This window comes from Eriocheir sinensis, unplaced genomic scaffold, assembly GCF_024679095.1.
Source record: "Eriocheir sinensis breed Jianghai 21 unplaced genomic scaffold, ASM2467909v1 Scaffold1147, whole genome shotgun sequence".
NCBI classification, from domain to species: Eukaryota; Metazoa; Arthropoda; class Malacostraca; order Decapoda; family Varunidae; genus Eriocheir; species Eriocheir sinensis.
The window spans coordinates 83,655-107,641 of record NW_026110460.1 but is presented as its reverse complement, the minus strand read 5'-3'; the positions used below and the strand labels follow the sequence as shown (position 1 = coordinate 107,641).

Sequence of the window (23,987 nt, the reverse complement as noted above, 5' to 3'; positions counted from 1 at the left end):
GAAGGTGGTGGTGGTGGTGGTGGTGATTAACATGGTGGTGGTGACAAAGATGGTGGTGGTGGTGATGAAGGTGATGGTAGTGGTGATAATAGTGGTAGAGATATGATGAAGACGGTGGTGGCGACTAAGGTGGTTGTGGTGATGAAGGTAGCAATGGTGGTGATGCAGGTGGTGGTGGTGGTGGTGATAGTGGTAGTGGTGACAAAAGAGAAGGTGTTGAAGAAGCCTTGAAACCAGCTGGCAAGCTACAGCTGTCTACCATCCGCGCGCCCTCTCCCGCCAGTGAAGAACACTACCAAAATACACAACATGTCATTTCCCGCCATTGCCCAATCGCCTCTCCTGGTCTCGTGGTGACTGCGATTATTCGATGTTTTCTGCCTCACCTTTGCACCACCATCATGCCGCACACAGCGTCACAACCTAAGATTTGGACGCCATTATTGGCCCTGTTTTTGACGCGAGAGCATGTGCTAGCATTTGAAAAGCGCGGCAAAAACAGGGCCAATAATGGCACCTAAATCTTAGGTTGTCGGGACTCTACAGATCACGACCCAGAAACTGGTTATGCTAAATTGAGGACGCTATCAAGAAGTTTCCTGCCAGCAGACAAGGGCCCCAGGGGTTTAGGCCGTGACCACCCATATGTATTTTTCCCCATAGGTTACTATGTTTGCCATTTGCACATTCGCCATTTGCGCACCTTAGACCACCCATGTGCGCGCAAATGGTGAGGTTTGACTGTAGTGTTAGTCTGGTAGGTGTGGTATTTAAGGTTGTGGCTGCCTCCAGAGGATCATGTAGTTCTCGGGTGTAAATAAGTGTCTTTGTTTATGTCTACTAAATTGTTTGTGATTTTATACAGTATTTGTTGTCTGTGTATTTGTCTTCGTGTTGCTAATGGGTCTAGTTTTATGTCTTGTTTAAGCAAAGTGACTGATGTAGTGTGTCTGTAATCATGTCTGGCCCATCTTGCAGCTTTGTTTTGTATGGCCTCTAATTTATTTATGTTATTGTTAGTGTGTGGGTCCCAGACAGTGTCACAACATTCTATGTGTGGCCGACCGAGTGATTTGTATGCAAGAATTTTGATGTTTGTGTTACACCTGCTAAGGTTCCTACGCAGGAACCCCAGGGCTCTGTGAGCTTTGGCCCTGATGCTGCTCACGAGTGTGTTCCATCGCATGTCTGCTGAGATATGTACGCCCAAGTATTTGTGTGAAGAGACAGTGTTTAGGTTTGTGTCATGGAGTTTGTTAATGAGGGAATAGGTTTGTTAGTACTTATGAAACGGATGTGATAGCATTTGTCTGGTCTAAACGTCATCTGCCACTTGGCTTCCCAGTCTTTAAGTGCAGCCAAATCGTCCAGGAGTCGAAGGCAGTCATCCCTATCTAAAATGGGTCGATAAACTAAACTGTCACCTGCAAAAAGTCTAGAAGAAGAGGTAAGTGATAGTGGGTGATCAATAATGTAAGAAAGGAAAAGAAGGGGGCCCAAGACTGTGACTTGAGGTATCCCAGAAGTTACAGGAATAGATGAGGATTGACTACCATCAAGAACAACTCTTTTCTTGTGGGTAGTCAAAAACGTGGTAATCCAGTTAGAAAGTTGTCCTCGTATGCCATAGTATTCTAATTTAGCTAAAAATCTTTGGTGGGAAACTTTGTTGTAGGCTTTGGCAAAGTCAAGTATTATGGCATCAACTTGTTTAACTTTGGGGTTGTTAAGGGACTGCAAAATGTCGTGTGTGGTCACAAGTAATTGAGTCTCGCATGAACGTTTGGGCTGAAAGCCGTGCTGACTGTCAGTCAGTATATTTTGCCAATCAAAGTGGGCCATTATATGTCTATGAATTATACGTTCTAAAATTTTGCAGGGAACTGAGGTTAGTGAAATAGGTCTATAATTACCAGGGAGGGTTCTGTCTCCGGATTAAAAAATTGGTGACACATTTGCCAAAAGCCAGTCCTGAGGGAGTTCTCCAGTTTGTAATGTCTGCAAGAATATAACCTGCAGGATAGGTGCAAGAATGCAAGCATTAGCTTTTAGTATACTGCAGGGTATATTGTTTGGTCCAGTCGCTTTGTCAGTGTCAACCTCAGATAATAGTTTCTCAATTCCTCATCATCATCATTTCATCGACGCCTGCTCCTAGGAGCTCCCACCAGGGGATGGCCACGGCAGAAGAGTTTTCAACTTTCTCTATCCAGACACTTCCTCCTTGCCTGCTCAAAGTTTCTCAAGGATCTTTCACCCTTTTTCCTGATATACTCTTGCACTCTATCTCTCCATTTCACTGGAGGTCGTCCTATAGCATTCCCTCCCTCTATCTCACTCACATACACCCTTCTGGTCATCTTACTCTCCTCCATTTGCTCCATGTGGCCAAACCACTTCAAAGTCTGTCGCTTCACTTCTTCCACCACTCCACACTTCTTCCCTTCAACCCCGTGACACATTCCAAAATGCTCGTACACACTTTCATTACTCATTCCATCCATTCTACTCACCCCACAAGCACTCCTCAAATAACTCATTTCCACTGCCTGCACTCTAGACATCTGACTTTCATTCCAGCCCCACGTTTCACATGCATATGTGAGGGTTGGTACTATTATCGTATTTCTCAAATCCCTCTGTACCTCCATGCTCACACTTCTACCGGTCATGATTCGTCCCAAAGACCCTACCACCCTTCTTCCTTGCAATGCCCTTTCTCTTATCTTTCCCTTCATATCACCATGCTTACACCTAACTGATCCAAGGTACTTAAGGCCGCTTTCACAGTCCTTTTGTTTGTGTTGGTCGTTACCAATGGTGGCAATCGCTGCTATAGAATTTCCACATGAAACTGACCAGTGGGGTAGTGGCGGCTGTGGGGTTAGCCTAGCCCCGCACCTTACCACACACTCTCAACACCTCTCGCTTCCTCTGTAGCCGCCACTACCCCATCGGCCAGTTTCACGTCGAAAACTATAGCATCGATCGGCGCCATTGGTAATGATCAAAACAAACAAAACGACTGTGAAAGCGGCCCTTAAACTCATTGATCTCCTCCATTTCTTCACCATTCAAAATTATTTTCCATTCTTTTTAACATTCAATTCCCACTCTATATGGGCATAAAATATCGACAACCTCACTTCTACTTTGCTCACAAACCATCACTTTACTCCTGAAGGTGTAGAGTCAACAAAATTATTGGCCGAGAGAGGTAGAGAAAGGCTACAGGTGGCTCTTTTCCATCTATTCCTTGTCTTCAACCACCTATTCCCTCCCTTCCCCTACACGCCGCCACGCCCACAGCCTACCACCACGATATCCTCCAGCCCTGTGTCTCCTGAAGGTGTGTAGTAATGAAACATACTGGCCGAGAGAGGTAGAGAAAGGCTGTGGCTCTTTTCCATCTCTTACTCATCTTCAACCACCTATTCCCTCCTTTCCCCTACACGACCACAGCCTACCACCACCAACTCCTCCAGCCCTGTGTCTCCTGAAGGTAGGTAGTCAACGAAATATATGGGCCGAAAGAGAGGTAGAGAAAGGGAAAGATGAGGACGAAGACATAGGGCACGGCTCTTTACCTTCTATTCCTTGTCCATCACCACTCATTTTCTCCTTTCCCCTACACGTCTGCACACCCACGGCCTACCGCCATCAGCCCTGTGTCTCCTGAAGGTGTGTAGGCAGCAAAATAAACTTGATAAGCGGTAACTCACCAGGTCAGGAAGCGGCACTTTGAACGGACGCTGTTTGTTGACACTTGATTTGCAGGAGCGTGGCTTGCTGCTCCGAAGAACCCGCATATTTTTCTGTGATATATAAAGGTTTTCCAACATTATTATCTTATAAACATCATCAAAGTAGACATAACACAGAGGAAATAAATAAGATACAGTATAAGGAGAGGGAGAAATATTCACATAAAAATCATATAGATACATTGACAGTCATAACAGAGTATTAAGATATTGTTAAATAAATGGTTTCTCTCTCATCGTTAACATTTCATCGACGTCTGCTCCTAGGAGCTCCCACCAGGGGATGGCTACGGCAGAAGTTTCCTACTTTCACTATCCAGACACTCCCTCCTTGCCTGCTCAAAGTTTCTCAAAGATCTTTCACCCTTTTTCCTGATATACTCCTGCACAATCTCTCTTCATTGCACTGGAGGTCGTCCTCTAGCATTCCCTCCCTCTATCTCACTCACATACACCCTTCTGGTCATCTTACTCTCCTCCATTCGCTTCATGTGGCCAAACCACTTTAAAGTCTGTCGCTTCACTTCTTCCACCACTCCACACTTTTTCCCTTCACCCCCGTGACACATTTCAAAAGGCTCATACACACTTTCATTACTCATTCCATCCATTCTACTCACACCACAAGCACTCCTCAAATAACTCATTTTCCACTGCCTGCACTCAAGACCTCTGACTCTCATTCCAAGCCCACATTTCACTTGCATATGTGAGGGTTGGTACTATTACTGTATTTCTCAAATCCCTTTTTACCTCCAGGTCCATACTTCTGCCAGCCATGATTCGTCCCAAAGACCCTACCACCCTTCTTCCTTGCAATGCCCTTTCTCTTATCTTTCCCTTCGTTTCACCATGCTTACACCTAACTGATCCAAGGTACTTAAACTCATTGACCTCCATTTCTTCACCATTCAAAATTATTTTGCATTCTTTTTCACATTCAATTCCCACTCTATATGGGCATAAAATATCGACAACCTCACTTCTACTTCGCTCACAAACCATCACTTTACTCCTGAAGGTGTAGAGTCAACAAAATTATTGGCCGAGGGAGGTAGAGAAAGGCTACAGGTGGCTCTTTTCCGTCTATTCCTTGTCTTCAACCACCTATTCCCTCCCTTCCCCTACACGCCGCCACGCCCACAGCCTACCACCACTATATCCTCCAGCCCTGTGTCTCCTGAAGGTGTGTAGTAATGAAACATACTGGCCAAGAGAGGTAGAGAAAGGCTGTGGCTCTTTTCCGTCTCTTACTCGTCTTCAACCGCCTATTCCCTCCTTTCCCCTACACGACCACAGCCTACCACCACCAACTCCTCCAGCCCTGTGTCTCCTGAAGGTAGGTAGTCAACGAAATATATGGGCCGAAAGAGAGGTAGAGAAAGGGAAAGATGAGGACGAAGACATAGGGCACGGCTCTTTACCTTCTATTCCTTGTCCATCTCCACTCATTTTCTCCTTTCCCCTACACGTCTACACGCCCACAGCCTACCGCCATCAGCCCTGTGTCTCCTGAAGGTGTGTAGGCAGCAAAATAAACTAGATAAGCGGTAACTCACCAGGTCAGGAAGCGGCATTTTGAACGGACGCTGTTTGTTGACACTTGATTCACGGGAGTTTGAGGAATTGAAGGAGCGTGGCTTGCTGCTCCGAAGAACCCGCATATTTTTCTGTGATATATAAAGGTTTTCCAACATTAATATCTTATAAACATCATCAAAGTAGACATAAAACAGAATAAATAAATAAGATACAGTATAAGGAGAGGGAGATATATTCACATAAAAATCATATAAATACAACGACAGTCGTAACAAAGTATTAATATACTGTAATATAAATTGTTTCTCTCTCATCATCATTTCATCAATGGCAGAAGTTTCCAACTTTCACTATCCAGACACTCCCTCCTTGCCTTCTCAAAGTTTCTCAAGGATCGTTCACTCCTCTCCCTAACGTACTCCTGCACCCTATCCCTCCATTTCACTGGAGGTCGTCCTCTAGCATTCCCTCCCTCTATCTCACTCACATACACACTTCTAGTCATCTTACTTTCCTCCATTCGCTCCATGTGGCCAAACCACTTTAAAGTCTGTCGCTTCACTTCTTCCACCACTCCACACTTCTTCCCTTCACCCCCGTGACACATTCCAAAAGGCTCGTACACACTTTCATTACTTATTCCATCCATTCTCCTCACACCACAAGCACTCCTCAAATAACTCATTTCCACTGCCTGCACTCTAGACCTCTTGACTTTCATTCCAGGCCCACATTTCACTTGCATATGTGAGGGTTGGTACTATCATTGTATTTCTCAAATCCCTCTTTACCTCCATGCTCACACTTCTGCCAGCCATGATTCATCCCAAAGACCCTACCACCCTTCTTCCTTGTAATGCCCTTTCTCTTATCTTTCCCTTCATACCACCATGCTTACACCTAACTGATCCAAGGTACAGTCGGCTTCATTAAGACCTCGGCCACCTCAGCAGACTCTGCCTCGCAAATCTCCTTGAAGGCGACACCTGCCAACTCCTACGCAATGACAGCTGTCATCTTCCTGTGATTGGCTAGATCCCCTTTGACCTGCCATGCCCTATCCTACCCCTTTCTCTCTCTCTCTCTCTCTCTCTCTCTCTTTAAGGGCCCCCCCAATGGATTTGACACGGTTTGGGAAAACTCTTATATCTAGTTAACTACCTTATTTTTTACATTGCAAATTGGCCTAATACTATGTTTTGAACTGATGCAACGTCTCCTGAAAAAAGAAAAAAATATATTTCTTGGTTTGGCATATATGGCTATTTTTAGAAGTTTGAATAAAACTTGATATTTCTCCTGATTGTTAAATTATTGACTTTTCTTATTAGCGTAGCTAAAAGTTAAGTATTTTTGCAGTTTCTGTGAGTCTGTTTTATTTAATTAATGTTTTAATTTTCCACAAAAAAAATTTGAATTTCAGTGATTCCGGAATGCGCGTTAAATAACAGACATTTGCAGTGATGCCATAAAATATATTACCTGTATTAAAAATCGAGAATCACAATCTTTTAGTACATTTTACGTTCTGTAAAGACATACTAAAATGAAGAAAATCGGTTGAGAAACATGGGAGAAATTTAAACGTAAAGACCGATAACTTACGTTCTGAGAAAAACACCTCTAAAGTTGAGTGAAGATTTCCGCTCTCAATACGCTCCCCTCTCATAGGCCAGTTCCTTCTCCAATTTCTTATTTCTCATCTTTCTTTTTATTTTATTGATTTCGAAATCTATAATGAGGTTTGTCTGAGCATGAATTACTGCTGCGATTCCAAAATTTGACGTTTATCCTCTCTGCCAGGAGCCATCATAGGTGACATCGATGTTGAAGACACCGCTTTCATCTGGATGTCTATCTAGATTTTGAGCATAAAACTGAAACACTGCTTCCCTACTTCTTTTCAAAATATCCCTTACATTTTCCACAGCTTGTTCATGGATGAATTTAGCGTATTTCACATAAATATTACTGGAAAAGTGACGCAAACTCAGCATACTGCAAAGCCTCTCAACACCAGCATAACCATGCCCCAGCAACATGACAAAATAGATAATCATTGTTGTCACTCTGAATAAACCAGTATTTCCACATTTCACTTTACCTGCTTCACTATTGTTATATATAATATGTTTACACTTTGGGCACACTACTTTTATGTTCACATCGCACTGATGATGGGTAAATTCACATGCAACTCCATGTTCCTTGTACTTGTTACACCTAACGTGTTTTGCAATTTCCCTAATGTCACTCTTCTTACATATAAGATTCTCTTCGTCCGTCACTTCCTCTTCTTTTTCCTTGTAAGAACGTCTCTTTCGTTTTTCTGCGCTTGAGATAGAAACAGCTGGACGTGGATTCGTTTCATCACCACCCAAAGCTCCTTCCACATCCCTTTCCTCACTCGCCTTATCCACCACTTCTTTCTGCTCTGAGACTTGTGAGGTGGAGGACGTGTGTAGTGCAGTGGGAGACGGATGGTGAGGAGTCGCGGTGTCGTCCCGGCATGTGGCTTCCTCCCTCTGTCTTTTACGTTTTTCCTCTAAAGACCTCCTGCCAGCTTCTAATTTGCGTTTTCGTAATTGCTGAAGCTTGCTGTGTATACCCATAATGATTTCGTTACCCAGCAGCAACGAAAAATAAGGAAAAAAGGGGATAAGAGGGTCAGTCAAACGACAAATTTGACATACATCTACTTTATTCCCCAGCCCGCAGGCTACTGAGTGACCTTGAGCTGTCACGGAGCACTGTACCTCACTCAGTCATGCCCGAGGTACTTCCAGATGTACGATTGTAATGTAAAGAAGAAGAATAAATATCTATCTTATGAAAACGTGAGAGTTTATAGGACTTTACTACGATATAAACAAACCCGCGTGTTGCGCCCGGACCTTTAACATGCATTTAAACCCACGTTTAAATCACTTCTAGTGCTCATAATGGGTTCATACTTCACCAAAATGTTGCCACATGACGCTACTAATTTTAGAGACAAAAACCTAAAAAGGCCATATTTTTCGATTTTTTCGTCAAATCCGTGGAGTCCACACCAGGAATCTTTGAATGACAACAATGTATCCCAGACGTTTCCCAAGTGTTTCGGGAAGCAGCTGAGAAACAACTTGGATACATTCAGGAAATAATCGAGAAACATTGAAAGAGAATGTATGTGTAATTTACCACGGACTGATCAAGTGTTGGACTCGTAATCGCCAGCAGGTACCCTCCCGACATGAGCAAGTGCACTTTAGCATCTGTCATGAATTCCTTATTTCAAGAAATAGCCCGTGGAAAATTCCATGGAAGTCCCCACCATTTTATTTAGAGAGCGGGAAATAAGTCCTTAGAAGGCGGGAAATTTCTACCTACCTACCCAGACCCAGGCCAGGCGGGAGCAGGAGCTTATTCAAATACTTATTGCCTATTGCTGCCAATGCTGAAATATTCATGGGATGCATGACCCACTATTACTTAGTGCATGGTGTTAGGTTATTAATAAATAATAACCCATAGCCGTTAGGGTGTTAGTATAAGTGTTACACAGAACGAGAGATGTCAGCTGTGGCGAATGCTGGCATCTTGACCGTGGCCCATGGCGGGTCGCCCCTTGACCTGTGCCCTCTTCTCCAAGTGATCTCGTGCTGACCAGACACGCTTTCTTCCTCTCCCGCCCACGTGTTTTACATCATGGTGGTCTTCCTAACACCTGCCGTACCCACAAGTCAGGTGAGTGTGTACTGTAGGCAAGGGAAGCCTTTGGGAGGTTACGAGAGGCGTGCTTGCTGTGTGGAGCACCTTGGGAGGTTACGAGAAGAGGCTGGAGGACTCCACCATGCGCGGGCAGACCATGTGGCAGCAGGGTGGAGCTTCTAGTGCGCCCTTCCACGCAGCTAAGTACAGTTCATGCCTAGGATAGTTTAAGCCAGTTAGTTAGGTAGCTGTGTGCCTGGAATTAATTCATTATTCCTTATTTTCAGCAAGTTTTCCTTGTTGTTTTAAAAAAACTTAAGAGCAGGTTCATCTGGTCTGTGCTTATCCTATGAGAAGTGTGATTGGTCTAAACAAGTAACGAGAAAGGGGATGTGAGTCTGAGAACTCAATTTTCGGATAATTTAGTTTATATTTTTATTACTGAAAATACATCGAGATTTTTAGAAGTCTACACCTTTTTCAAGAACCCCACATCGTCGATCTGTGTGTGTGTGTGTGTCTGTGTGTGTTCCTGGGTGTGCGTGTTTGTGTGTGTGTATTTACCTAGTTGTATTTACCTAGTTGTAGTTTTACAGGGCCTGGGCATTATGCTCATGTGGTCCCGTCTCCGTGTCTGCATTTATCCAACTTATCTTTAAAGCTTTGTGTGAGTGTGTGTGTGTGTGCGCATATGCATGTGCTTGCATGCGTGCATGTGTGTGTGTGTGTGTGTGTGTGTGTGTGTGTGTGTGTGATTTTCAAAAGTCTTGATAGTAAAGTATAAACTGTTTTTATATTCCAGTCAAATTTCATTAAATATTTATGGATGTGAGAGATTTACATAGATTTACATAGAAAATCAGACCACACAGACCCCATGGTCCAGACTAGGTGGTCTGTCCTTAAACTTAAATGATTTTACATTAATCAGAAGGCTCCAAAACGTTGCATTTCTACTCTAGTTGATATTAAGTTGAAAGAAGTGACGGTCAAGCTTTTTTTTTGAAGGAGTCAATCGAGTTACACTGGACCACTGATGGTGGGAGCTTATTCCATTCTCGCACTACAACATTGGTGAAGAAAAATTTGGTGCAGTCTGAATTTACTTGTCTACATCTGAGTTTTATGCCATTGTTCCTCATGCACAAAGTGTCATCAATCATAAACAATGTTGATCTGTCTACATTCGTGAAACTATGAAGTATTTTAAAACATTCGATCAGTTTTCCTCGTAGGCGACATTTCTCAAGACAGAACATGTTAAGGGTGGAAAGCCTTTCTTCGTAGGATTTGTTGGGCAAGGAAGGGATCATTTTCATTGCCCGACGCTGAACACCTTCTAATTTAGCAATATCCTTTGCATGGTGGGGAGACCAAAACTGTACTGCATATTCCAAGTGGGGTCTGACTAAACTATTGTAGAGCGGAAGTATTACATCTTTATTCTTGAATAAAAAGTTTCTTTTAATGAAGCCCAACATTCTGTTCGCTTTATTTGCTGCATCGATGCATTGCTGTGAGAATTTGAGGTTTGACGCAATTTTGACCCCCAAGTCCTTGACGCACTGAACGCTTTTGAGTTTAACGCCGCGCATTTCGTAATCAAACTTCTTATTCCTCATTCCAACTTGAAGGACCTGGCACTTGTCTACGTTAAAGGGCATCTCCCATCTATCCGACCAAGCTGAAATTTTGTGCAAATCCTCTTGGAGGCTTTGCCTGTCTTCATCAGTGAGAACCGAGTTACCAATCTTTGTGTCGTCTGCAAATTTACTAATGCGATTATTGAGTCCAACATCCACGTCGTTGATGTAAATAATGAAGAGCACTGGGCCAAGAACCGAGCCCTGAGGGACGCCACTAGTGACCGGAGCCCACTCTGAGTTAAATCCGTCAATCACTACTCTTTGTTGTCTGTTGCTCAACCAATTCGCGATCCAGTGGTTTACTTGACCGTCAATACCTATTTGCTTTAATTTGTGAAGTAATTTATGATGTGGGACTTTATCAAATGCTTTCTGGAAATCAAGATAGACTACGTCCAGTGATTTGGTTACATCATAAATGGTGAAGAGGTCGTTATAAAAGGTTAATAGGTTTGATAGACAGGATCTTTTGTTTCAGAAGCTATGTTGTGAGTCCCCAATTAATGAGTGGCTTTCAAGGTAACTCACAATTTTGTCTCTAATTATGCCCTCAAGTAGCTTACCTAAAACCGACGTTAGACTAATGGGCCTGTAATTACCTGGTACTTTTTTGTCTCCTTTCTTAAAAATCGGTGTCACATTAGCCTTTTTCCAATCCGAAGGGACGATGCTTTGTCGCAAGGACATATTGAATACGGTTGTGAGAGAGGAGAGTATTTCGCTCTTTGTTTCTTTGAGCAGAGTTGGATATACTTTGTCAGGTCCAGGACTTTTATTTGTTTTAAGTGATTTGAGGGCTTTAAGGACTTCATCGGGTTTTATTTCAAAGTTAGGCAATGCATGCTCGGGATTTACATTAGTACTGGTGTTGGTGGTAGTGGAGGGAGGACTGTCAGTATTGAACACCGAGGAAAAGTAATTGTTTAATAGGTTTGCAACGTGTTGGCTGTCAGTCACTAGTGCACTGTCGCTGTTTGTTAAGGGTCCAATTCCACTTCTGATCACCTTTCTGTTGTTTATGTAACTGAAGAAGGATTTCGGATTATTTTTACAGTTGGCTGCAATAGTTTCTTCATATCTACGCTTTGCCTGACATACTAATCTGTTTACTCGTCGCCTGGCATCATTATAGAGTCTAATGTTTTCGGGCGAGCTTTGTTCTTTCTTTAATCTATAAAACAATTTTCTCTCCTTGACTGAGTGTTTAATTTCGCTATTATACCAAGGTGGGCTTTTATTAGTGTTAATTTGCTTCTCGCACAAGGGGACAAATGTGTCCTGCTGAGTGAGTAAGTGATTTTTAAGGCTTAGCCAGGCGTCCTCTACATTGCCGTCATCTGATAGTCGCATTTCTATTAGTTTTCGTCGGATTTCTACGAAGTTGGCTCTTTTGAAATTGGGCACCTTTACTTTATTTCCAGTCACCGATGTTTGAGCTCTAATGTCAATGCGCACTAATTTATGATCGCAGGAACCAAGGAGTTCTCCTACCGTGACATTACTAACTAAGTTATCTTGGGTCGTTATAACAAGGTCGAGTATGTTATTATGTCGAGTTGGTTCAGAAACCATTTGGCTTAAATAATTTTCTTCTAGAAATTCGATCATTCTATGTGACTCGCCTTCTGTACCTGACAGTGTCGCCCAGTCGATATGGGGAAGGTTGAAGTCTCCTAATATCAGTGAGTCGCTGTTATTAAGTGACTGCCTTAAGACGCTGTACATTTCAAGGTCGTCATCGATTGATTGCCGGGAGGTCTGTAGGTGACAGATATATTTAAATTGACTTTTGCAATGTTTACTCGCACGCACAAATGTTCAACGTTACTGTTTCTTGGTGTTTTGTCAGTGGGTTGCAAATAGCTTTTGACATAAAGGGCGACGCCATCGCCTCTACGGTTTACACGATCTTTGTTGAAGAGTCTGTAGCCATCTATGTTGTATTCGGAACTTAAATCAATGTTTGTAGCGTCGATAAATGTTTCGGTTATAGCAATTATGTCAAAATTTTCTGTCAGAGCAAGACATCGCAGTTCATCAAACTTGTTTCTTAGGCTACGCGCATTGAAACTAAGGACTCTTAGGTTATCTTTAGGCTTGGTAATAGAGGTGGTGGTACTGGCGGGTTCAATGTTATGAGTTTGTTGCGGTGTATGGTGTCTATTTACACGGGCGGGATGGAAGGACGTGGCTGAGAGTCGTGTTTTGTTAGGGCGTTACGTACGGCCTCGTTGAAGAGCCTTCGAATCTGGCTGCCCTGGATGGGGACAGGTGAGAGAGAGAGAGAGAGAGAGAGAGAGAGAGAGAGAGAGAGAGAGAGAGAGAGAGAGAGAGAGGAGGAGCGCACACCCTGACTGCTGGGAGTGACCTCCTTCAGGGGTATGGAGATAAAGACATCCCACACCTCACTCACGGGGAAAAGGGATTGGGATTATAATTATCATTCATTCACATACCTCAATATCTAGCTAATTAGAGGTGTGTGTATATATATATATATATATATATATATATATATATATATATATATATATATATATATATATATATATATATATATATATATATATATATATATATATATATATATATATATATATATATATATATATATATATATATATATATATATATATATATATATATATATATATATATATATATATATATATATATATATATATATATATATATATATATATATATATATATATATATATATATATATATATATATATATATATATATATATATATATATATATATATATATATATATATATATATATATATATATATATATATATATATATATATATATATATATATATATATATATATATATATATATATATATATATATATATATATACCATCCAGGATGGAAAACAAAATTTTAATCTCAAATACTTCCCAACTTTTTCTCAGGACCGTCCACACCAGGAAAGTTTGTATGGAAACTCAGCTTTGACATTTTGAAGTTAATGAGGCTTGTAAAAGGATCTTCGCCTGTCAGATTATAGCTGCAGGCTGATGGAAGCTGGAATGCCTTTTCTGTGCCTGGTATCGATTCGTGGTATTTTGGGAGACACCGTTCATAATAGTTCTTCATAATCTGTGGTTGACCTTCCAAGAAAATTATTAATGAATTAAACCCTGCTCCATTAACTCGCGGCTCCGCCAAAAGTAAGTCATTCTGTAATGCTCAACTTTCTATAAACGACCGCAACCATACACGTTTCCTTGTCTTCTTCTCGCTCTCCAGTGAGTGAATAATAAGTAAAACACAGAGGCCATTGCAGCAGTCTCCGCACACACCAACATCCTGAAAACAACCCTGAGGTATGGACAGGAAACATTATTTCCCGAGGTATGCGGGTATGCGGGTGAAGTGGTTTCACCTCAGGAAACTAGACGTCCCTGCCCTGCATAGTCTCAGGTCACCCTTGGACAAGGTGTAATGCCTGATCTGTCTCCCGTGCCAGGGCCACGGTGAAGCCTCTGGGCAGCAGCAGTGGTGGATTGGACTGCAGGCAGAGGATCTCTTTATGAGACAATGGCTGGAGTTCCAGGGTCCTAGTCAGCTGGACCGTGCCTAATTATTTAGGCCTGCGGTGTAGAGGAGTGTGGCGACCTCTACACTAAAGAGCCTCCCTGGGAACCAGTTGACGGTGTGAGCTCCTGTCCCTCCCTCTATCGACGCTACTCCCATCCCTATTCTGCATAACAGCTGGTTCTTGTTTTCTCCTAAAAGAGATGTCTTCCATGGGCCATTTGAGGTTGTACCTCCCAGCTTCTCCCCTCGAAAGGGTCGCAGAGTTGGGTTAGACGTTTCAGAAAGTGGGAACGAATTGCTGGTTCCTCTCCTCCCTTGCCAGCTCTGCTCTGTGTGACTACGCCGGCCCCGTTCTATGGGACAAAACTTCGAGGACAATAGCTGAAAAGTGCCGGGTTGTGAAAGTCTCTCGCGTGACCGAGGCTCAGGACAAACGATTGGTCTTTGAAGCGTTTTCAAGACCCTGTGGGAGTGAACTCCCAGTGTTGGAGGCATCTAACACAGCAGTATCTAATTTCCATGTACAATTTTTATCCAACTCAATTTATGGTCACACTTTTAGTTATTTCGAAAGCGCTTTTAATATTTGCCCAAACTGCAAACTCGCTTAAATTTATAACAATGCCTTCGAACCTTAAGTGTGACATCTGTCCCGGACGATTTGCAGCTCAGTTCTTCCAGCTGAGTAAAACTTGCCGCCTCTGCGTTCAAAGATTACAACTTCAGAAGGCTGTGACTGAATGGAAAGTCAAATATAGTGATCTTGAAAAGAAATTCAAAGCCCTTCAGGAATTTGTTTCAAATAATGTGGCAGTGACTCCACCATCAATGGTGGAGAGGCCCTCCACCGAGACTGTGCCCTCTCCAGACGAATCTCCTGCTTCACGGGAGGACGTGTTACCTGCCTCACAGGTTGACTCCCAGCCTGCCTCACTGGCTAACCCCCAGCCTGCCTCACAGGCTAAGCCCCAGCCTGCCTCATAGGACAACTGCCAGCCTGCTTCACAGGCTGTCCCCCAGCCTGCTTCACAGGCTGTCCCCCAGCCTGCTTCACAGGCTAACCCCCAGCCTGCTTCACAGGCTAACTCCCAGCCTGCCTCACAGGACATCTTCCAGCCTGCCCCACTTAACGCTTCTCTTCCTGCTTCACAGGATGTCGGGTTCCAACCTGTAAGGAATGGAGCCAAACCGAAGCAGGCAACCAAGAATTTACTGACCCCCACTACCTTCAATAGGTTCCAGTTGCTGGCAGGCACCATGGAGGATGAGTTTGAGACTCACCTTGTTGGGGACTCCATGGTGCGTGGCCAGCTGGTCGAGTTCTGTGGTCGTTCATCAAACGGCCGCAGAAAACGTTACTGCTATCCAGGTGCCAGACTGGATGACATCACCGCAGCGTGCGATGATGTCACGAGAAATGCCGACCGAAACACCCTCTTTGTCATTCACGCGGGGACGAATGACGTAAAGACAACCCGTTCTGAGGAACTGCTTGAGATATACACTCAACCTTCGATTTGCCGGACTAAAAAGGGGGAAGGCTTGTCCGGGAATGGCAAATGTCCGGCAATGGAAAATGTCCGGGGGTCTACCCCCTTGCCGGACTTTACCCTATATATGTCCGGGAAACACAACCCACCCCCGGACTACACCTCGCATAGCTGTCCTATACTGTCCTGTAATATAATATATTACCTTCTACAACAGCTCGCAGACTTGGGCAACACTCATTCCTCCATCTATTTTACGTAAAAGTTCCAGTTTTTGCGACACAGAAAGGTGCACAGGTTTAGCTGTACGCTTGGTTACTTTCTTTGGTGGGTTTTTGGGTGGCATCGTTGTGAAGAAGAGGTGTATCCACGACAAGCACGTAAGCACAACACTCGTGTGACGCGGCAGACTTGTGTACAGTCCAGTACTAGACGTGTATGTCCGCCCGCGCTGCCATCTAGTGCCCGATTTGCGAACTTTGTCTGGCGCGGTAGTTTGAAATCGACTTGTCCCGGACTTTTTTTTTTTTTTTTTTATCCCACGGACTCTTGTCCGGCAAATCCGAAATCCGGCAAATGGAGGTCCGGCAAATCGAGGGTTGAGTGTATAACGCCGCATGATCAAGCAGTATAAACGTAAAACGGATGCCAGCAACATCATAATCTCAGGAATCCTCCCGAGGGTCGGTGCCGAATCTAGCTTTTACAGTAAGGCCTTCAGCACAAACAACAGACTTCAGTCCCTTTGCTCACAAGAAAACGTCCAGTTCGCTAACTTGTGGAACAATTTTTACTACGATTCAGACTTGTTCCTTCCTGATGGCATCCACTTAAACCCTGTTGGAGCAGCCCATTTCGGGAGGCTGCTCTGTGACCAAGTGGCTCTTCGAAAGCCAAAAAACACGGAGGCGAGAACACCAGCAGCTCCACCGTAACGGAGCACTCAACCCACAAAACCCCCGACTCGAATCACATTAAAGCTTGCTATGTAAACGCTCACAGCCTACGTAACAAATATGAAGACTTAGAAGTCCTCACAGCTACAAATCATTATCACATCATCGGAGTCACAGAATCTTGGATAGACACTTCGAATAGAGATTTCATTGCAGAATATAGATTACCGGGTTATACCATCTTTAGTCATGAAAGAGAGAACAGACAGGGTGGAGGCGTTATCTTTTATATACACAACTCTCTCCATCCAGTATATGTGAAAACAGATATTATAACCAATGTAGACACGGTCTTCATTGAAATTAAAAATAAATCTCGTATAATAGTAGTTGGACTTGTCTACAGACCACCAAGGCAGACTCTTGATATCGACCACGCATTAAGTGAATTATTATTAGAAACAAGTAGCAGTTGCGAGGCAGTAATTGTTGGGGACTTTAACTTGCCAGTGAAAAGATGGGGTGAACCGTTGAACTGTCATACAGGGCTCGACCTGTACACAAATTTACTAGAAAGTGATTTACATCAACATGTTCAAGAACCGACTCGGGAAAATAATATACTTAACCTTATCTTTTCAACGACAGCTGATCTAGTTAACGAGGTACAGGAAATCCCCGATATACGAAAGCTCGATGTACGAAAATTCGGATATACGAAAGTGAAAAATATAGGACAATTTTCGGTTCACGAAAGACATGCCGATATACGCCTGAAAACGACAGTTTCCGCGCATACCACTGTTTCGTACCGATGTCTATATCGGTCGCCGCTATCAAACAGCCTCACACTTTTCGCAGTGATTAGGCAGCAAGTGTCCATGTCCAGTCCCTCCACTTCAACGCTCATCACTTAGCGTTGCCAGTTTGTGAACCCCTTCGACTCGAATCCAAACACATCCCAGCCAGCGTGAGGAAACGTGAGGGTGATGGAGGGGTTGGGGGGCTTGAGTGGTGCGGTGGTGTACTGTTTGGCACGTGTTTCAGCACGAGTCGAAACTGGCCTTTCACAGCTTGGGAAGTAAACATTGGCAATGTTAAGTGATGAGTTGTAGTGACGAGTTAGAGGGGATTGTCCTAACATATGTAATGCATTTCTATAACAGTAAAGGAACAGGAAATGGTAATTGTTTTTAATTATTTATGAGCCTTGCGTTTCATTGTATTGTGAGTAGTAAATTGCTTTTAAGCATAGTTATATTTAACTTTTTTTTTTTTTTTTTTTTTTTTGCTGGCGCTGGTCCCTAACCCCCCTATTTATTAACAATCCTATGGGGGAAATGGCTTCGATATACGAAAAATCGATAAACGAAAGGTTTTTTCAGTCCCTAACCCTTTCGTATATAGGGGATTTCCTGTAAATGTTGGTCCAATTTTTAGTTCTAGCGATCACCGAACAATCACATTCAGCATCAATATGAAAGAAAATAAAGTAACTCCTAGCAAAGAAAAGGTGCCTGATTTTCAGAGAGCGAATTTCGTAAGACTACGATCAATTCTAAATAATTCTGACTGGACTGAAATCTCATGAAACAGATATTGATAAATCTTGGGGGCCTTCACCACAATATTGAACAATGCCATAAGCATATGCATCAATCGTAACAGACGTTCAGCTTTAAGAAGAAACCCAAATGGTGGAATAACGAAATTTAAAATAGCCTATCTCTTAAAAACGCATATACAGTAGATACATATCAACTCAGAGTGAGGCTGACAAACTAGAGTTGGACAGAATTCGCCAAAAACCAAGAAATTAATAAAACGAAGCAAGAAAAATCTTGAAGAATATATACCGGAAACGAGTAAATCTAATCCTAAAGAATTTTTTAGCTATGTAAATAATAAAAAGTCACTCACTTGTGGTATCGGACCGCTTGCTAATGATAATGGTAACCACACAAACGATGAAAATGAAATGGCTTCAATCCTAAATAACTTTTCGATCCGTTTTTACCGACGAAGATTGTTTATCACCTCAACCGCCGGAGGTTAGAAGGACCGAATAGATGTTAAGTGGCATGCTCATCGTAGAAAGTGACATTTACGCACAATTGAAAAGATCAAAGTAAGCAAAGCTCCTGGTCCAGACAAAATTACCCCTAGGTCTTAAAAGAAATCAAACATCAAATTTGTAAACCGCTCTCCATCATATTTAATAAATCTTTAACAGCTGGAAAAGTTCCGTCAGATTGAAACTTGCAAATGTCACAATTTTCAAAAGGGGACAAGTCTCATCCAGGAAACTATCGACCAATTAGCCTGACATCTATTGTTTGTAAGTTAATGGAGACTATCATTCGCGACAATATGGTGAAATTCTTCGAAGAAAATAATATGATAAATAATTCGCAACATGGCTTCCGTAGTAAACGTTTGTGTCTAACTAACTTACTTGATTTTTTTCATTATGTTTTTGAGGTGTTCGATGAAAGCAGATCAGTAGATATCATATATCTGGATTTTCAAAAGGCATTTGATAAGGTCCCCCACCAACGATTGCTCAGCAAACTATTGGCGCACGGTATCTCGGGTAACATTCACAATTGGCTTGTGGACTGGCTCTCTGAGTGGAAACAAAGGGAAGCTAAACGGTGTTACATCTAACTGGCTCGACGTCAGAAGCGGCGTACCTCAATGATCAGTGCTTGGCCCCATGCTCCTCTTAATTTATGTTAATGATATCGATGATGGGCTCACTTGCAAAGTATCAAAATTTGCTGATGACACAAAAATTGCTAGTAAAGTAACTGCGACACTCAACGAAGAAGCTTTACAATCAGATCTGGATCAACTTGCACGTTGGGTCAATCAATGGCAAATGAAATTTAACGTTGACAAATGTAAAGTGTTGCACATCGGAAAAAATAACAATCGCGTTCGGTACGTAATGAATGGCCAACAACTTTCTGCAGTAAGTAAAGAAATGGATCTTGGAATCACTATATCAAGCGATTTAAAGCCCGGTCAGCATTATTCAGAGGTAGTTAAAACTGCAAACAAATTGGTTGGCTTCATCGGACGAGTCTTTAATAATAAATCAGAAAAAGTAATATTAAAACTGTATAATTCATTGGTTCGACCCCGTCTAGAGTACTGTGTACAGTTTTGGTCTCCCTACTACAGAAAAGACATAGAAAAGTTAGAACAGGTTTAACGAAGAGTAACAAAGATGATTCCTAGGTTGAAAAATTTATCATATGAACAAAGGCTTAAAGAAGTAAGTTTATTCAGTCAATCAAAACGAAGAATGCGAGGCGATCTAATAGAAGTGTTTAAAATGTTTAAAGGATTCAGTGATATTAATGCGGAAGATTACTTTACAATTGATCGATCAAATAGAACAAGAAGAAATCACAATTTGAAGATAGGTGGTAAAAGATTCTCGTCGCACGAGGCTAAACACTTCTTCTTCAATCGAGTTGTTAATGTTTGGAACTCTCTACCCTGTGATGTCGTTGATAGTACAACAGTTACGGCCTTCAAGAATAGATTAGACAAGTGTTTTGAATCCAACCAGCAACTAAGATATTACTCATTGTCGTAATAACGTTAAGTTCTTTCGAATACTAATACTGGTGTCCTTGTCCGCTTTTATCGCCCGGTTATTGGTGGCAGTAATGGTAGTTCTTTCCTCTTTCCTACATAATTTCCATGCAGTTTTTCCATGCTGCATGGTTCTTTTTCCTTTCCTGCCAGCTTTGGCTGGAGGGATGGGGGGGGTGGGGAGGAGCCTTCGCCTTTGCTGTCCTTCATCTTCCACCTTTGATTAGATAGTTAGTGTAGCTTGTCACAAACAGCCTCGTAAGGACCAGCAGGTCTGCTGTTGTTTGTTCTTCCTTTGTGTTCCTTTGAGGGTATTCAAACGTATCCCAATGGTTTACCAAAACACTTGAGAAACATCTGGGATACATTGTTGTTATAAAAAGATTCCTGGTGTGTAGGCACCTTTATTCACTCACACACACTCACACTCACACACACACACACACATTCCATCCCTACCAGCTCTGAGAATCCTACTTTACTCTCAGAGAGCACCAAACACCCCTACTTCCCCTCCTAATCTTTTTTTTCCAATTCTTTAAACATTTCCTCCTCCTCCTTCTTTGTTTTCCTTAACATGCTCAGTGCTCCTCCCTCCCTGTTCATTCACCACCACTCTCTCCTTCAACCTCTCTCTCTCTCTCTCTCTCTCTGTAAGAACACCACACATTCTGTGCATGTTTATAGCTATACTAAACCTCATTTTCAAAGATTCCGCAGAATTAAAATAATGAAAAATGGATCAGCTTGTGGAAAGGAAAAACTTAACAATCTGCGTATAGAGGATATGAAAGCCGCTCGAAGAATCCATCATAAACTGGTTAATTAGTTATAATTACTTGACACTTCCTGCCAGGGACGTGCACAGGAATTTTAGAGGGCAGTTGCTCAAACCTGAAAAAAGGGCAACCCCCCCCCCCACACACACAAACTGCAACAACAACAACAACAAAACACCCTAACAGGCTTTGCACTTTATGCACACTGTCTTTATTAGAATATTACAAATAAGCAAAAACAAAAATTCAGCACTTGAGCTCACTATTTCTAGGTAAATTGAAAAAAATAAACTTGCTTACTTCCATATACATATTTACATAAGGGATATGCTGACAGTGCAAACGTTCAAAAGAGGAGGCGTCTATTGGGAGTCATGTCAACAAAAATCTTCAGGACCTCGTGTTTGTTTATTTCTATGTCCTTCTCTATGGCCAGGAGGAGGAGGTCAGACAGCCGCTCTTGACCACACTGATTTCTGAGCCTGGTTTTAACTAGCTTAAGCTTCGAGAAGTACCTTTCCACTGTTGCTGTGGAGACTGGCAGAGTGGCATAGATTTTGGTCAGCTTGAATAGGGTGGGGAAAATGATGTCTGCGTTGTTTTCCTTGAACACTTCCAGCATGGCTGTCACTGTCTTCTGACACTTGTAAGCTGCATGAAAGACCCTGAGTTCAGTTTGCAGATTGGCCTCTTCACCCTGAAGCCCATAGAAGGCACAAAGTGTGCGTGCTGTGTCTTCGCCTTGGCTGCCACTGACATCCACCCACTTTTCTGGATCAGTGAGTCTCTGCAATGACATCACTATTTCTCGAGTCTTCCCTTCTCCTAAACTCAGGTGGAACATATCGCGATAGGCAGTAGACAAAGACACGGTACCGTGTCGCAATTCATCCACCCTTTGTTTGTAAACAAGTCCCGCGCATCCGTAGATTGGATGGGATGTCTTAGGATACATGGATGGCAGATGACATCACACCGGGTAGGACACGTAGCAATGGGTTTAAGTTGGATAAGTTCAGCTTCAACAAAGACATAGGCAAGAATTGGTTTACCAACAGTGGTGGATGAGTGGAACAGACGTAGAGTTTTCCGAAAAGGAACTGACGCTTCCGCCATTGGAGGGTGGTAACACTGCAGCAGAAAATTCATAACTGACAACTGGGGCAGGCCACTCGGTTACTGGAGTGAGCGGAAGCCCACTACTGCAGCCCACACCACACTGTCATGGCGTCGTGTAACAAGTCCCGCCAACCAAATAAACCGACTTTGCGTCTCGTTCATGATGCCTTACCAGCATTAAATAAATTAACGATCAATAATTATCGCTTAATTTTATAAATAAAGACGCTTATTGAAGTAACTATTTAGCAACGCGTATAAAAATAATTGTAAGTCCGCAGTCACTTGTTGCCATGACAACGTTGACCACTTTCTTTTCTGTGATCGGTGATCGGAAGTTAGTTTGTGAAGTTCTGATCTCCACAGTCTGATTACCTTTTACAAAGATGATCCAATCTTTGCATTCCGATCGCCAATTGCTGTTCCGATCAGATCGGAAGATCGGACGATCGGACTGATGATCGGAAGTGCCCAGCTCTGGTAATGAGTGAGTGAGTATGGAATGCAAGTGAGTGAATGATTATATATTACAACAAACGAGCAAGTGAGCGGATGTGTGGACGGGTGAATGAGTGAGTGTGATAAGTAGAGATTATTGGCGTGAATGAGGGTGTGAATGGATGAAAGATGGTTCTGAAATCCCTCATCTTCAGTCTCGAACCCTAGAATGATTATTAGTTAGCTAGCGATAGATTATCTAGTAGTAATGCAGAGGTCAGGGAGTACACCGGGGGATGTTGAGTGCGCAAATAAGAGCAAGTCACGTGAAGAAGGAGACAAGATGAGAAGGCAGGGCAGGGCGAGGCACGGTGACAGTGAGAGGCAGAGAGGGAGCCGAAGAGCCGTGAACAGGACGCACGTGTTGCTTGATCGTCCATCACAGCCCTGTGAACACCACCAACCACCACAAGCACGGCAAAGGCGAGGCAAGGCACAGCAGAGCACAGCAAGGCAAGGCAGAGCAAAACACAGCAAGGCGAGGTGAAACAAAGCACGATTTGGCAAGGTGAAACCAGAAGGACAGGAGCAGCACCACAACACACCTCAGCCCATAACCACATCCTCAGCCTCTGCAATCACACTCAGCCCATAACCACATCCTCGGCCTCCTCAATCACGCTCAGCCCATAACCACATCCTCAGCCTCTGCAATCACACTCAGCCCATAACCACATCCTCGGCCTCCTCAATCACGCTCAGCCCATAACCACATCCTCGGCCTCTGCAATCACACTCAGCCCATAACCACATCCTCGGCCTCCTCAATCACGCTCAGCCCATAACCACATCCTCGGCCTCTGCAATCACACTCAGCCCATAACCACATCCTCGGCCTCCTCAATCACGCTCAGCCCATAACCACATCCTCGGCCTCTGCAATCACGCTCAGCCCATAACCACATCCTCGGCCTCCTCAATCACGCTCAGCCCATAACCACATCCTCAGCCTCTGCAATCACGCTCAGCCCATAACCACATCCTCGGCCTCCTCAATCACGCTCAGCTCATAACCACATCCTCGGCCTCTGCAATCACGCTCAGCCCATAACCACATCCTCGGCCTCCTCAATCACGCTCAGCCCATAACCACATCCTCGGCCTCCTTAATCACGCTCAGCCCATAACCACATCCTCGGCCTCCTCAATCACGCTCAGCCCATAACCACATCCTCGGCCTCCTCAATCACGCTCAGCCCATAACCACATCCTCGGCCTCCTCAATCACGCTCAGCCCATAACCACATCCTCGGCCTCCTCAATCACGCTCAGCCCATAACCACATCCTCGGCCTCTGCAATCACGCTCAGCCCATAACCACATCCTCGGCCTCCTCAATCACGCTCAGCCCATAACCACATCCTCGGCCTCTGCAATCACGCTCAGCCCATAACCACAT

At 43.3% G+C, this 23,987-nt stretch overlaps 1 protein-coding gene across 5 annotated transcripts in view; it reads right to left on the bottom strand.

The window, feature by feature from the left end:
- Window positions 1-23,987, bottom strand: part of LOC126989388 (uncharacterized) — a gene marked incomplete at its 3' end in the record, with an annotated part of 74,733 nt that overhangs the window by 5,975 nt on the left and 44,771 nt on the right. For 2 of the 5 annotated variants that reach the window (XM_050847991.1, XM_050847993.1), the window contains 2 exon segments: window positions 3,723-3,815; window positions 5,324-5,434. In XM_050847991.1, the coding sequence (XP_050703948.1) occupies window positions 3,723-3,815; window positions 5,324-5,434 (204 nt within the window). 5 annotated transcript variants of the gene reach the window in all.